Here is a 16,532-nt window from a genome sequence, read left to right as displayed (position 1 = left end):
TCAGTATATTATGGAAGGTAGATGCTTAGAAACTTCTCTTCCTGTTCTAGATGGGTGCTCATTTCTAGCCGCAATGCTTGTGGATGCTGTGATGGGTCACCCAGATTCCCTCTCCACTATTGAGGCACCTGTTGTCTACCTGCTTGGAGTACAGGTGGCTAGCAATGGTTCTCACCTGGGAATTGTCCTCAGCTGAAGAGTGTCACTTCACCCAAAATCATAGCTTCTGGGATGAGGCCAAGTGACAGCCTGCATGCAAAGACTAGTCAATGGAGGTGGGGTACTGAGGCCCCCTTGCCTCAGGGGAGGGTAATTTTGAAGAGTGAGTCATTCCCAAACCAGAGCTCCTTTAGCAGCAGATGAAGTCTCTATCCTGCTGCATTGTGTTGACCTTCTCCATCTGTTCAGTCCAGCCTTTCTTCCCTCATTCCCTGCTGGTGTTGATTCCGAGGCACACCCCAATTAACCCTCTGTGTAAATCTCAGCTATTCTCAGAGTCTGTCTCCCGGGGAACCACCCTAATTTGATGATTATTTCCAGTGTGGTTGCCTACCCAAGGCGGGTTGCCAGTCAGACTCTGCAGTCCCGCTGACCTTTGCTTCCGAGCCCCTTGGATGTGTCCCCTGGAAAGAGCCTCTCTCCCCGCAGTTGGAATGGAAGTCTTGGCATTGAGCCTTGGCTCCAACTGTCTGGGCCATATGCCTCTTAAAGGACTATTGGAGGAGAGGAAGGGGCCTAGAAGTCAGCTGCCCAGCTCCTCTTGAGACCTGACCATTAAACTCCAGCCCTGAGGAGGGGTCTGTGTGGTGGGGTGACCCCTGGGTGATGAGGCAGGTCCCCTGTTTCTGCTCCTGTTTCCTCCTCTGTCCCTCCTCTGCTTCCCAGGCTCCTTAAGGCAGCTGGTGGTCACCACGTTACAACTCCTTTTTTTCCTTTATATATATATATCCTTTATATATATATATATATTTATATATATATTATATATATAAATATATTTCCTTTATTATATATATGTGTATATATATATATAAAATTAATTTTAGTCAGGAAAAATGAACGTTGAAAACACAACTGAGATATTTCAAACACATGTAGAACCTTTCTTGAAATTTATTGCAGAAACGCCACTAAGCAAACAAACTACTGGGAGGCACAGCTTAGAAACAAACAGCAGCTGCCACCATTTGTGGTTTTTTTTTCCCTTTTCCTCATTTCTTTCTAATCCCATTTGTAATAAAACCTGCTGCTTTAATGGCCTCCTAGTTTAACAAACACAAATTTTCTTTCCCATCTTGAGGTGCTTCACAGGTGGCCTTGACAGTAGCTTTCAGCTCTGGGGTCTCTCCGTCTACAGAGACCCTTACTGTGTCCTCCTGTGTCCTGGTTCCCTCCAGGATGTTGTCCACACCTCCTTGGCCAGGTGGGGCATAGCTGGAACTTGTGGACTTCTTCTCAGTCAGGATACGAGTCTGTAGTGGGTTTTCTTGCCCTCTTGGTTTTATAACAATGTATAATGCTAATTCCAGTCTTTGTGAGTGACTAAGTGTTTCAACTTTTGGTTTTTCATTTTTGCTTTAAATTGTTTTTTTTTTCCTTTTTCTTTGCTTTTTAGGGCCGCGCCCGTGGCATATGGAGGTTCCCAGGCTAGGGGTCCAATCGGAGCTGTAGCCACTGGCCCACAGCAGAGACACAGCAAAGTGGGATCCGAGCTGCGTCTGCAACCTACACCACAGCTCATGGCAATGCCAGATTCTTAACCCACTGAGCGAGGCTGGGGATCGAATCCACAACCTCATGGTTCCTAGTCGGATTCATTAACCACTGAGCCACAGCGAGAACTCCTAAATTGTTTTTCAATGTGGGATTTTAGAAGGCGCATTGAAAAGATCTTTTCTTGGGCTTGATTTACTAAAGATTGTCACTTTATTTATTTATTTGCATTTGTATTTTTATTTTTAAGCCCATTTTTTTGTCTTTTGTCTTTTTTTGTTGTTGTTGTTGCTATTTCTTGGGCTGCTCCCGCGGTATATGGAGGTTCCCAGGCTAGGGGTCCAGTCGGAGCTGTAGCCACCGGCCTACGCCAGAGCCACAGCAACTCGGGATCCGAGCCGCGTCTGCAACCTACACCACAGCTCACGGCAACGCCGGATCGTTAACCCACTGAGCAAGGGCAGGGACCGAACCCGCAACCTCATGGTTCCTAGTCGGATTCGTTAACCACTGTGCCACGACGGGAACTCCTTTAAGCCCATTTTTTAAGCCCGTTTTTTTATTGAAGTATTGTTGATTTATAGTGTTTCAGGTTTATAGCAACATGATTCAATTATACATGTATATAGTCTTTTTAAAAAAAATTTAATGAAGTATAGTTGATTTACAAAGCTGTGATAATTTCTGCTGTACAACACAGTGATTCAGTTATACATATGCACATATCCATTGATATTTAGATTCTTTCCCATATAGATTATCACACACTCTTGGGTACAGTTCCAGGTGTTGTACAGCAGGTCCCCGTTGGCCAATCAAACTGCCTCGTTGAAGCACTCTAACTTGTCACATCAAACTCATTTGTCTCCTTTGCCATGAATAGCAGCCCTTCTCCCTTTAAATGGTGTGGGATTCCTCAGCTTGAAAATGATTCCTATTAGATGTGTATAGATTGCTGGCTGTGTACAGGGTATGGTGTCAGGCCCTCGCTTCCTTTTCCCCAGAGCTCTCCTGGTAGATGTCATCCCTGTTTCATCTGCCTTGAGACCAAGTTGTTCTCCCGGGGGCGGGGGCTAGGATCCCATAGCTGGGAGGGCAGAGCTGATGTTCAGCCCCGGTCTGCCTGAACCTAAAATCCAGGCTTTCCCCTTCCTGCTTCTCAGACACTGTCATACCACATGGCAGTGCCCCATAAACTTGCTGGAAATGTTTTTCAGGCCAGAGGTTGAAGTCTTTTTTATTTGTCCCTCAGAGGTTTCTTACTTGTTTGTTTTTAAGTGAGTTAGGGAGCTCCCATTGTGGCTTAGCAGGTTAAGCATCTGACTAGTATCCATGAAGATGTGGGTTCGATCCCTAGCCTTGCTTAGTGGGCCAAGGATCCAGCATTGCCACAGCTGTGCTGTAGGTCACAGATGCTGCTTGGATCCCATGTTGCTTTGGCTGTGGTGTACGCTGGCAGCTGTGGCTCTGATTCGACCTCTAGTCTGGGAACATCCATATGCCACAGGTGTGGCCCTTTAAAAAAAACAAAAGTGAATCAAAGCCTAACATTTTAAAATGAAGAGATCTGATATTAAACAAAATATTCAGTTTTTCTTCAAAAAAATCTTTAGCCCTGACAAGATTGTGCTCATAGGTTGACATTCTGACTACTGGTACCAGCTAGGATCCCTCTCACCACCCCTACCAAAAGGAGACTTGACTTTCCAGTTTGCCACAGGCCCACCTTGCTCCTTTCCATTACTTGCCTGGGATATGTGGACATGTGTGATTGTGATTCCTGCTCTAGGCCTTTCGAGAAATAATTTCTGTCCAATTAGGAATTAGGAATCAGAAATAATTTCTGACCCCAATTAGGGGTCAAAGTCACTTTCTGCCTGAGTTGAATTTTATAGCCTTTTTTTCCCCTACAGTCTGGGACGGTAGTTCAGTGATGATAGCCACGATTATTGGATATTTATTGAGCACTCTAGCATTTAGTTGATGTTGAGGGTTAGCAGACACCTGTTTGGTGCTAAGAACTTGCATAATTCTCTAGTTTGGTTTGCATTCTAAATTCTGCAGGGATTCCCCAGCCACTGCAGGAACTGGAGACCATCTGCAAAAGCGTATTTTGCAGAGGCAGCATTGTCGAGAGGGGAGATGAATCCAAAGAAATAGTTTCTGTGACAGGAAGTTGAGTTGATGCTCTTTTCTTTTGGAAACTATTGACTGCGGGAGGAAAGATTGCCCCACAACAACGGAACACACCTTTTTGAACTGCTGGCGTTCGACACAGTGAGCAGCTCAGAAAAGTCAAACAGAAAGATCTTAAAAATTAGAATCCCCTCTGGATGAGTCTTTCATTTTATCCTGATGTGCCTCTAAGTGTATTTCCACTTGAGAGTGAGAAATGTGTTGTTTCAGTGGAAGACTTGTCTCCTTTTGTCTGATTTAAACATATCTCATAGAAATGTAAAATAGAAACAAATGGATTTTGACTAATTTCATAGCTACAGCTGAATTAAATTTTAATACTCTTTAATATTAACATATGAGTACCCCCCAAAGCTAAAGTTGTTACTTATTGTCTTATTTCAAATGTGTATTTGCTTTTGATTAAGACAATGCCTGGAATATTATTTCGAATTTTTATTGTTTATTTATTTTCTTTCAGGATCCTGCAGGGATCTTTGAATTGGTGGAACTTGTTGGCAATGGAACATATGGACAAGTGTATAAGGTAAGTTCATTGAATTTGAACATGGTTTATGTGTGGTTTCAGTTCATAGCAGGCTGAATAGCAGTGCCGTCTGTACTTACTTGTATATGTTTCATAACAGATTTAAAATGAAATAATATACTTATTAATTGACTCTCCATCTTTTAAAATGTATCTGTAGTCCCATTGCTTAAACCAGATTCTGGGGTGTGGGCATTTCGCTTCATCATACATTACAGAGCTTATATCCAACACATGAATTCTGACGTTGCACGTTTGAAGCTCTTTAGCATATGGAGGTTCCCAGGCTAGGGGTCAAATTGGAGGTACAGATGCCGGCCTACACCACAGCCACAACAATGCCAGACCCTTAACCCAGTGAGCGAGGCCAGGGATCGAACCCGAAACCTCTTGCGTCCTACCTAGTCAGATTTCTTTCCACTGCGCCACAATGGGAACTCCAAGTATTTGAAGCTCTTTAAGTGTTTAGTTTCTTTATTTTCATCGCTGCCAGGATTGGTTTTAAAAGGTGAAAAGGATGCTATTTACTTTAGAAATTTAAGCTGTTAAAGTATTGCCACTGTAAAAGAAGATTTGTTACTGGCCTAGGGCATGAGTTAAATGCGTTTAGTAAACAGCATTAGGAGAAAACTGGCCACCTCACCAAGAAAGACCTAGTGCAGCAATGGCTTTCTCAAGACAGAAAATAAAAGTCAGACCTGAGTTGAGATTGAGCTGAGGAATGAAAAGTTCTTTTACTAATTTTGGCTTACAAATTCACTCCAAACATGTTTTTAAAAGGTGTTTTTCTCCAGTGAATGATTTTAGAAAACGACTATTTGGAAAAATGGGTTGGTTCTCCTGATTACCAAAAGAAAGTGGAAATTAACTGTTTTTGGACTAAAGCTCAGGGGGTTTTAGTGAACAAGCTATTGAAATAAATGCTTCAAAACAAAGCAACTGTTTCCTCATGATTATTTCTAGGGAAATATCCACCACTTTGCTGAGTGGTGGTGATATGGGATGGTGTTTCCACTACAGATTATCTCTCTTGTTCTATTTTTAATGAACTGTTTCTCTGAATCCTAAACTTATCTTAGTTGATTAAAATTATTATGGAAGTCATCCAGATTATAATATTTCCAATTCTACAGAATGTAAAAAGTATATGTGTGTATATATTATATAATAAATTTAAAATATTTTATATATATATATAATAACTATTTAAACTTTTATTTACCAGGAGGTACACTTTTGTGTCCACTCCAGGGGAAAATTTTTCTCTTACAAGAAATGATTATTTCCTAAAATGTCAACCCCTTGCAATTAGCGATATTGTAGTCTTTCCAAGCTTTTCACTTGACATAGATCCTGTCTGACACAAGAAAGAAAGGTGTCTCAGCAAATGCTTTTAAATACTTTCTGTGAAGATAATTAGGTTGGAAGATTGTATTATTGCATTTTGAGAGATTGGATTGAACTTGTGAATTAACGTGAGCTAGTGAATTAAGCCCTGATTTAGGTAGAGAATTACTTCTGATTTACTGTCAATATGGAGGAGCAACTCTGCATCGTGTTGGTTTTCTAGTGCCCTGCCCCCATCCTATGCCTCCCGCTTGCAGAATACACATTTGGGAGACACTTCACAGCTTTGTTCTTTAATCTAAGAGGTGGACTATATATACATTCCTGCAAGACAGGATAACAAAGAGATAAGGATCCTCAATGAATGATGAGGACATTTGGAAAATGCAGAATTAGCCCTATTTTCTTGTCATCTGAAAAAAAAAAGAAAGAAAAGGAATGAAAAAAAAAAGAACAGGTTTAGGAGCTTTAGCGAGGAAAGGAGTTTACTGACTATGGTGTTAGCATTATTGTAAAGAGTGCTCTTCTCTTAGTGGTTGATACAGAATTTTGGCACCTCTCAAGTTGAGGGGAGACTGCAAGGATGGCTATGGTGATCACACTGGACTTTGGGACAGGAGACCTGGTCTCTTTCTACCAGCCCTGTGTATTGTTTTGTGGCACCACAGCTTTTCTGTGTATTAGTTAAGTGAGAATGCTGTGAGAAATGCTGTGGGGACCTGGAAAGATTTATCTAAAGAATTAAGCCACCATACCCAGCTAAGGGTTTGGTTTCTAGGCAACCTACATATATTAGATGGCACCTCCTCAAGGACAGGGAACCTGGGTTTCCTAAGTCACTAATCCAGTCCTGCCATTCCTCTGAGCTCTGAAGGATTAAAACAAACAAACAAACAAAGAAACTGAACTCAAATATATGTGAACCTAAAGAGAAATGAGTTAGGAAGTGATTGTCTACGTTATAGGTTATACTTAACTTTAGTGGAATAGATATATTTCTAAATACTGTAGACATAAATATAAATTTTATGGCCCTAGGAACAGATTTGTGTACTAAAAATTCTATTATAAATGTTTTCTTTATGTTAAATATTAAACCTTTGATTTTAATTTTTTGTAACTCCAACTTTGTTGTTCCTGGATTTCATAAAATGAGATATAATTTTATGAACAATTATGTGGATGAAGCCTTTCTTTTCTGGAAAGATTCTCATAAGTTTCCTTTTTTTAAATTATAGTTGATTTACAGTGTTGTGCCAGTTTCTGCTGTACGGCAAAGTGACTGTCATATATATGACATATATGCATATGTATATGACACACACATATATAAACACGCATTCTTTTTTATTTTATTTTATTTTATTTTTGTCTTTTTTTTTGCCATTTCTTGGGCTGCTCCCACGGCATATGGAAGTTCCCAGGCTAGGGGTCTAATTGGAGCTGTAGCCACTGGCCTACGCCGGAGCCACAGCAACTCGGGATCTGGAGCCGTGTCTGCGACCTACACCACAGCTCATGGCAATGCCGGATCATTAACCCACTGAGCAAGGGCAGGGATCCAACCCACAACCTCATGGTTCCTAGTCGGATTCGTTAACCTCTGCACCACGATGGGAACTCCCACATTCTTTTTTAAATATTATTTTCCATCATGATATATACCAGGAAACTGGATATAGTTCACTGTGCTATAAATAGGACCTTACTGTTTATCCATTCTGAATGTAATAGTATGCATCTACTAACCCAAAACTCCTAGTCCCTCATAATATGTTTCTTCTAATAAGCTGTCCTAAGAGAATCATAATACAATTTTATTTACAAGCAGTTTTTAAGAAGCATATTTAATTCAATAAACAAAATTATATGTAGATATTGAGAACATTTCTTTCTCTTTTTTTCTTTCTTTCTTTTTTTTTCTTTCTTTTTTTTTTTTTTTGTCTTTTCAGGGCCACACCTGTGGCATATGGAGGTTCCCAGGCTAGGGATCCAATCGGAGCTGCATCCACCAGCCGACACCACAGCCACAGCAACGTGAGATCTGAGCCTGAGCCACGTCTGTGATGTACACTGTAGCTCACTACAATGCCGAATCTTTAACCTACTGAGTGAGGCCAGGGATCCAACCTGCGTCCTTGTGGCTACCATTCGGATTCGTTACCTCTGAGCCACAACAGGACTTCTTAAGAAAACATTTCTTGATGTATATCTTCATATAAGCCATATACGTCTAGATGTGGAAATGTTTTATATAAAGGTCATTTAGTAATGTTTAGCTTTTCAAAGTTGCTTCTAGTCTTACTCCAAAGTCTAATTTGGTCTGTCCTTGGAAGTTTAGACGTGATTATCTTCTAATTACATATTTTTTTGTTGTTGTTGTTGTTTTTGTTTTGGGTTTTTTTTTTTTTTCTTTTTTTGCTATTTCTTTGGGGCCGCTCCCATGGCATATGGAGGTTCCCAGGCTAGGGGTCAATCGGAACTGTAGCCACCGGCCTATGCCAGAGCCACAGCAACTCGGGATCCGAGCCACGTCTGCAACCTACACCACAGGTCACGGCAACGCCGGATCGTTAACCCACTGAGCAAGGGCAGGGACCGAACCCGCAGCCTCATGGTTCCTAGTCGGATTCGTTAACCACTGTGCCATAACGGGAACTCCTGTATATTGGGATCTCTTAATAAATCTTCTGGTGAAGTAAGATGTGGCATTTTCGTAGTAAGCTTATTAACAGTCTTGATATGGAGGTGATTCTGTGACATACTCAGGATGCAATGTAGCTTTTCATTGTCTATTGTAATGAATCATGAATTATGCTATTCACTTCTTGCTTGGTAAGGAATGAGTATGTGAGAATGTTGTTTCTTAGATAATAGTGTCATTTGTTTTTTTAAGCAAGAATTCCAATATAAAGAGTACATTATTTCACATTTGTTTAGTGCCAATGAAGAAAGCCCTGTGCTTTGTGTAGGAAGAATATGGGGCCAACTGAGGTGGTTCCTACTCTAAGACATGTGCAGTCAGCTTAACTAATGAGGACTCTTGAGTGCTAAGTCTGTGGTGAGGCTTTTCATATATGTTGTCTTAGTTACTCTTCATGATTTTATTTTATTTTTTTGGCTGTGCCCATAACATGTGGAAGTTCCCAGGCCATGGATAGGACCTAAGCCACAGCAGTGACCTGAGCCACAGCAGTGACAGTGCCAGATTCTTAACTGGCTAAGCCACCAGGGGACTCCCACTCCTTGTGATTTTATTTTTATTTTTTATTTTATTTTTTTTTGCTTTTTAGGGCTGTATAGAGGTTTCCAGGCTAGGGGTCAAATTGGAGCTGTAGCTGCTGGCCTATGCCACAGCCACAGCAACAGGAGCCGAGCCACATCTGCTACCTATACCACAGCGCGCGGCAACGCCGGATCTTTAACCCACTGAGCAAGGCCAGGGATCTAACCTGAGTCCTCATGGATGCTAGTCAGATTCATTAACTGATGAGCCATGATGGGAACTCCTTCTTGTGATTTTATAGGGGAGCAGACTAAAGCACATTTACTAAACCGCATTATCCTTTCAAGGCAGGGTTTCTCGACCTAGGCACTGCTGACGTTTTGGGTGGGATAGCTCTTTGCTGATGCAGAGGGCTGTCCTATGCACTGTAGGATGTTTAGCAGCATCCTGGGACCCTACCCATGAGATGCCAGTAACACCCCAAAGTCCTGACAATTAGAAATGTCTCCAGACTTTGCCAGATGTCTCCTGAGGTACACAATCACCCTCCATTGAGAACCACTTCTCTAAAAATAAGACAAAATGGTAAAACTCTGTCATAAAATTGATGTCCCAACAGAGGCAGTGGGAGTGTAGGCTATGGAGAAATTACTGCTGTCCAGGCAGATTGGGGACCTGAATGGACTGTGGGAAGGGGGGAGTTGAAAAAAGCTTATAGGCCTTGGTATCTTCCCATCTTGGGGTATAATTTAGCATTTTCATAAGTGGAAAGCATTTTCATAATGATGAGGACTTTGGAGCAAGACTGAGCTGGCATCCCAGTCTGGTTCTGCCTCGTTCTAGTTATGTGAAGCTGGCCAATCTACTCTCTGAGCCTGGATTTCCTCATCTGTTAGGAATATATAGGGTAGGCTTATTGTGAAAACTGAAGTGTAATGTGTGGAGAAGCCTCCAACCCAGTTCCTGACCCATAGTAGGCACTCAGCAACCTTTTCTTCTATACGCATGTCCAGCTTACCAGTTCTTTTCCATGGTCTTAGTTTAACAGAAGAATTTCTGATGTGAAAGAAGCATTCATAGAAGATTAAGTCAGAAACACACATATCATTGTGTTTCACCTTCTACCTTTGATTTCTTGGTATTTATGTAGCCTCAGAATTGTATTATGTATATTAAATCTGATTCTTCATACTTCTTATACGGGCATTTGATAAAATTGCCATTTAGATACTATAGTTGGCCTTTAATGTTTTAAAAAAGCCAATTTCTCAACAATTTGTAAAAACAAGGTAGATTATTAGAGGAAATGAGATGAATTAGGTTTAGCACTCTGGAACTTCAGTGAGGTGAGAGTGATTTTTTTTTTAAAGGCTATTTTATAAATTTAGGGGAAGAATCAACAATATTTCCTCTTAAGGTAGTCTTACTGTGAGAGGAATGGGGTAGTAAGGACCTCACTTGGGAGCTGAAGGTCTGTCGTTCTGGGTTTTGTTCTACCTCTAACTTGCCGTAGCTTTGAGCTTGCATATCACCACTTAGAGCTTCAGTTTTTCTCATCTATAAAAGGAGAATAAAATACCTCTCCTGATATGCACCATCGACTTACTGTGAGATTGAAATGCATTAAGGACTATGAAAGTATTCTGTTAAATTTAAACTGTTATGTACCCTTAAGGTTTGATGATTGCTGTTATCATTTATGAGGTAGATGGTAGTTCTGTGTACAAGGATGAGGGAAGTATACTCCTGTGTTGTTCTTTCCTTTCTTCATCTTTATGCCCATGATGCTGTGTGTTACCAAGGACATGAGAGTCCCCTCCAGGTGGCCTGACTCTAGCTCCAGATTCATTCTTGTACCCCTTCTGTTTTGTGATCTCAGGCAGACAGGGTCTTTGGATTGAGTGGAGGTCTCTCTGGTTTTGCCTTTGCCTGACCTTTGTCTCACTGACATTTGTTAGCTAGTTAGTCACATTTCCCAAAGTATGTTCAGTGGAACCCAAGATCAGCTCTGTGAAAAAAAGGAGTAGCGTGACTGAAGAAGTTTTCACAGCATTACTAACCATCCCTGCCTCTCGAACATTAGCATTTATATTACTTTGTTTTATCCAATATTTCCCCAACTTATTTAACTATGGAATCTTATTTTTCCTCTCCCTGTCCAAGTAACCCCCATTAATGTCTCTTGAAACTATTCCATGGAACACAGAAAATCAGGATGGCTTATGTCCAGTACCATAGGTAAGTGCCCATCTCCACATTGCTGCAGCCTCTGAATCATCTGCTAGATCAGGGGCATTTTATGTAAAACATTGCTGCAGGTCTGTTTTCTCATTTCCTTATAAAGCAGGCTCTTGGGCCAGGTCTGTTATGTTGATTGCATTTTAAAATATTTTTTGTACCATTTATAGTAAAAGATTATCTATTAAGATAAATTAATGGTATAGCCCAAGGGTGCTAGTCGGTTTCATTCAGTTAGATTTTTTTGTTTCTTTGTTTTTTTGTAGCTGCCAAAAATCCCAAGCACTGTTTTTCTAGGAGTGCAGAAATTGTGATTTTTAACATTAAATAGACAAAACATCTCTAAGATGCTGTAGGACATGCAAAAGCATCATTCTTAGGCACAGGTTCATTTGACTAGCTAAGACTTTAGGGTTATTTAGTTATTATTATTACCTCCCAGAGAGTACTTTAATGGCAGTTGGCCAGAATTATAAGTAACAATCTTACTCCTGCCCCATAAATAGAATCATTTGCTCTTGAAATGGGTTGGCTTGATGTGCTTTTCCAAGATCCCTCTGTACTTTGCATCTAATTTGACTCCAGACCATGCCGCCTTATGCTATGATCCAGTGGGAATAATGAATTAGATGGTTTGCCGGGTAAGCACAGAGGGAAGGAAGACCTTTGTGAGTCTGTGTGCCACATGCATCAGGAAGGTCATTTTCTTTGCTGGGTGGCAGGACCTCCAGAGTTGCTAGCAAAACTTGCAGGGGACTTTGTAGGATTTCTTGTTCCCACTGGTGGTTCTCAGCCCTCACTATTTATGGAAATCATCTGGATAACTTAGAAAAACTGAAACATATCTGGGCCCTTCTCTAGAGATTTGGTTTTAGTGTGTCTGCTGTAGGGCTGGGTAAAGCTGGTTTCCAGAACTTCCTAGATACCTCTTACAGGCAGCCAGGGTTGAGATCCACTGGGCTCAGGTTCTGCCTCTCAGGTGGCATAAAGGCTCTTTTTGGTGTCTTTGACTTTGGGGTGGAGTCTCATCCATCTTTATCTCTATCTTGGGTTTTTCTTTTCCTCATTTATTTCTTTAGCATCAGCATTTTCAATAAACATCTATTACTGTCTTGGCAGGTGTATGCCCACTTTTCACTAGAAGCGTTGGGATGGCTTTAGCTTGAAATACTTCTCTTTCATCTGCTATCAGTGAATTGCCAGGTAACTTGATGCACAGCACCCTGGTGACCTGCAGTTTTTAGTTCTCACAACACCCTTAATGACTTGGTGATTATAAAGCAGTCTCAAGTAATTAAACAATCAATAGTTACTATGTTAAGTGCCGTTATTTGAGGGTGTTTGCAACTTGTGAAATGAAACTCCATCAGGATTATGGGTGAAGACGTTAGGGCTGTGCCCAGTTTTAACTAGTTAAACCTGGTAAACATTGGAGACTCTTTTTAAAAGAATATTCAATTAATTGGGGCCCTAGATTGAATTTCTTATCTCTGTGGTTTAACCTCAAATATGATTTTACTGAGTCCACTTGGATATTTTGCACACGCAGAAATAAATATCTGCTGTATGGCAGGCAAATACATACTCCCTATTAAGTGGGAGCCCTGTTCTGCCGTGAGGCTCTGGAATGGGGGGAGGAAGCACTGCTCAAGCCTCCAAATTAGGTCGAGTCCAACCTCTTCTGTGAGTGCTGTGGCCTTGGGCATGGCTTTTGGTCCTGTTGCTTACTTTCCAACTGCTGTCTCTTTTGTCCCCATCTACAAGAAAGGAAGGGAAGATAGCAGTTGGCTCACAGAGAACCCTTAGTAAATACAATCTAACTACTGTCATGTAAATACAAGATCATTTTTCTGGTCTACAGGGCAGAGTTCTGAACAAAATCATGTGAAGTGCCCTGTCACCTTTAGGGGGAAGGTGCTCTATCTTGTTTTAGAAAAGCTGCCCATGATTACAAAATCTAGCCCATTGAGACATATAGTCTTTGGCAGGCTACTGGCATGTTCCAGATGATGCTTTTCTTTTTTCTTTTCTTTTCTTTTTTGCTTTGTAGGGCCACACCCATGGCATATGGAAGTTCCCAGGCTAGCAGTCAAATCAGAGCTACAGCTGCCAGCCTATGCCACAGCCACAGCAATGCCAGATCCAAGCTGTGTCTGCAACCTACACTACAGCTCATGGCGATGCCAGATCCTTAACCCACTGAGCGAGGCCAGGGATCAAAGCCGCATCCTCATGGATCCTAGTCAGGTTCGTTAATCACTGAGCCACAAAGGGAGCTCCCCAGAGAATGCTTTTCTTAACGTGTTTCCTGAGAAATTCAGTTTGGGGCTGTACATCACATTCAGTGTGAGGCTCTTAGATGAATTTACTAGAAATCTTGCTACTTTTAAATTTTGCCTCTCTCTCCACTCTTCCTCCGCGCCTTTTATTATGGTGAAATATACGTGCCATAAAATATTGTTCAGTAACATTAAGTGCATTCACATTGTTGCGCAATTGTCATCATTATCCAAATCCAGAACTTTTTCATCACCCCAGACTGAAACTTTCTACTCACTAAACAATAATTCCCTCTCCCCCACTTTCCCCTTTTATCCCCAGCCCCTGGTATTTCTTTTTAAAAATATCCCTGGTAAACTTAATTATAGAGGTGATGGTTTCCTGGAGAATTTCTTGTGACATTGGCTCACCAGCAAGCCTGGAAGGGCCCTGCACACCTGCGTGCCCGTGTCTTGGCATCCTCCAGGTGACTGGCCGCCCACACCTGCAGGGCTGCATCTTGTTCTCAGAAGCTGAAACTGGCTGCAACCCTTGATTTTTCTACCCCGTTTATATCTTAATAAAACAATTTTTCAGATAGAGTTAAAAGTAGAGGTAGAGGTCAATAAAAAAAATGTGCAAGCGTTTTGTAGGAGTTCTAACAGGGTGTTGTCAATGATTTCTCTATTCAGCTATTCTAGGCTGTGGTTATTTTTACTATTTTATTTTATTATATTATTTTTATCTTTTTAGGGCCACACCTGCAGCATATGGAAGTTCCCAGGTAAGGGGTCGAAATGGAGCTGTAGCTGGTGGCCTGCACTGCAGCCACAGCAACCCCAGATCAGAGCTGCATCTGAGACCTACACCACAGCTCACGTCAATGCTGGATCCTTAACCCACTGAGTAAAGCCAGGGATCGAAACCCATGTCCTCATGGATACTAGTCCAGTTTGTTACTGCTGAGCCATGACAGGAACTCCTGGGCTGTGGTTATTTTTATTACAATTTTATAAAGGTGATTTATTCCCTTTTACCTTTAATGTATCAACTATTTTCAATTTTTAGTAGGAAAATGTTTTCCACGGAAAACTTCAGTGTTGAATACAGTGGCAGAATGTTCTGGAAGGAGATAGTGGGGGTGTCCCTTGGCCAGTGCACCACTCCCCTGAGCTCCACTCTTGCATTGACCCACAGGGCGACCCCACACTTGGGTCCCCAGGCCTGGGTTCCTCCTGATGTGACCTCTGCCTCCCGCTCCAGCCTTGTCTTTGACTGACCCTGGCTCACTGTGTGTTGAACACTGGGCCTCTGTGCCTGCAGCCTCTGCTCACCCCTGCCTGCTACCCAACATCCTTAACACTTGGCTTGAGCAGCAGCCCCCCTCTGCCTCACTCTGGGACGCACGCTGACCTCGTCTCATCATCCTGACCTCACTATTCTATCTGGCTGTTTCCACTCTAAACTCAGAGCTCCTTGAGTTCTGGAACATTACCTTACTTTTTCTTTAGTGCCAATGCAGGGTTGATGGTTAAAATTATCAACTTACAAAAATATATATTTACCACTGTCATGTTTTGCTGAGGTTGGGTTGCCCTATCTCAGTGAAATATGTGTCAGTTTTGCTTAATCTCAACAGTTTTAGCGTGTTAATCAAGGCAACTGACACTAAATATAATATTTCATAACAACCAACAGCCACTCAACACTGATAAGTTAAATAAAACCAGTGTCAACCTATCATGCAATGTAAGAGAAAGTAGATAGGATAAGGAAAAAAACGTTTTCCTTTCTTTCTAAAACTGGTTTCATGGACATGATTCTAAAATTGTCCCAGTGCCTAAACCCAAGAGGCTACAGCCCATTAAAACTTGTAAAGACCCTGTTATACAATTCTGGGAACAGAGGTAGGTTTTCTTAGGTTTTTCTTTTTCTACCCTGACTCTTGGACTATGGACTTAAAAATCAATATTGGTGATTATGACAGTTTTCATAAAACCGTCATGATTTCATTTGATCATCACAAGTGAGATAAAAGGGGTATGATTATCTCTGTTTTTTTTTCTTTCTTTTTTTTTTATGGCCACACCCATGGCACATGGAGGTTCCCAGGCTAGGGGCTGAATCAGAGCTGTAGCCGCCAGCCTACACCACAGCCACAGCAACGTGAGGTGCAAGCCGCATCTGCAACCTACACCACAGCTCACGGCAATGCCAGATCCCCGGCCCACTGAGCAAGGGCAGGGATCGAACCCGCATCCTCATGGATCCTAGTCAGATTCATTTCCACTGCACCAGAGTGGGAACCCCCAGATTATCTCTGTTTGAAAGTCAAAGTTGAGGTCTCAGTTTATAAATGACTTTCCTTAGGTCATCAGGTAAATGACAGAGCCTGACTCATAGTCAAATAGCCTAAATTCCCTTAACTCCATACTGAAGCTTCCCAGGAAGAAATCTTAGGTGGGGATAAGGGTTGGGGGTGAGGTAGATCCTCTTCAGTATCTGGCAGGAGTTGGTTTTGCTCTGCTTTTATATTGCATGTTTAGAATTCATTCCAAGTAGATCTCTGATAAGCCTGAATGTGTAATATAAAGCAGTGATGCCGTAACTTGTTTCAATATATAGTTTATATTAATTTTTATATCCAAAATACTGAAGGGTGATTAATGGTTGGGTAATTAATCACTGATCTCTTAGTAAGTGGGGACACTGTGTTTTCGGTACAGCAAACAAAATTGCTATTTCCCCAGCAAGATAAGAAGGGGATTCTTTTCTGTCTACCAAAATGAGCTGGCATGCCTTGGGCCTGTTACACTGTACACTGTGAAATGCTGCTGTGCTGATCAACCTGAGGTTGTTAGTTGCTTTTTTTCTCACAATTTGTTATTGGTGGGAGCGGGTGGGAGAAGCGTGTTTCTAGACTTCTTCAAAAAATCAGCACCAATAGCCAGGTGCATGATTTTTTTTTTTTCTTAAAGACTTTGCAATCAGACTGGAGCTTGATAAATGTTTGTTGAAATGAATTGA

General features: G+C 41.5%; 1 protein-coding gene across 9 annotated transcripts in view; it reads left to right on the top strand.

The window, feature by feature from the left end:
- Window positions 1-16,532, top strand: part of TNIK (TRAF2 and NCK interacting kinase) — a 405,478-nt gene that overhangs the window by 81,491 nt on the left and 307,455 nt on the right. For all 9 annotated transcript variants that reach the window (XR_007135784.1, XR_007135793.1, XM_047786473.1 and 6 more), the window contains exon 2: window positions 4,370-4,435. Coding sequence is in view for 7 of the 9 variants with exons in the window: in XM_047786473.1 (XP_047642429.1) it covers window positions 4,370-4,435 (66 nt within the window). In the remaining 2 variants the exon portion in view is untranslated. The remainder of the gene's footprint in view (window positions 1-4,369; window positions 4,436-16,532) is intronic.

This window comes from Phacochoerus africanus, chromosome 1 (genome assembly GCF_016906955.1).
Source record: "Phacochoerus africanus isolate WHEZ1 chromosome 1, ROS_Pafr_v1, whole genome shotgun sequence".
NCBI classification, from domain to species: domain Eukaryota; kingdom Metazoa; phylum Chordata; class Mammalia; order Artiodactyla; family Suidae; genus Phacochoerus; species Phacochoerus africanus.
The sequence above is the reverse complement of the archived record's forward strand: the minus strand, read 5'-3'. Positions and strand labels throughout refer to the sequence as shown.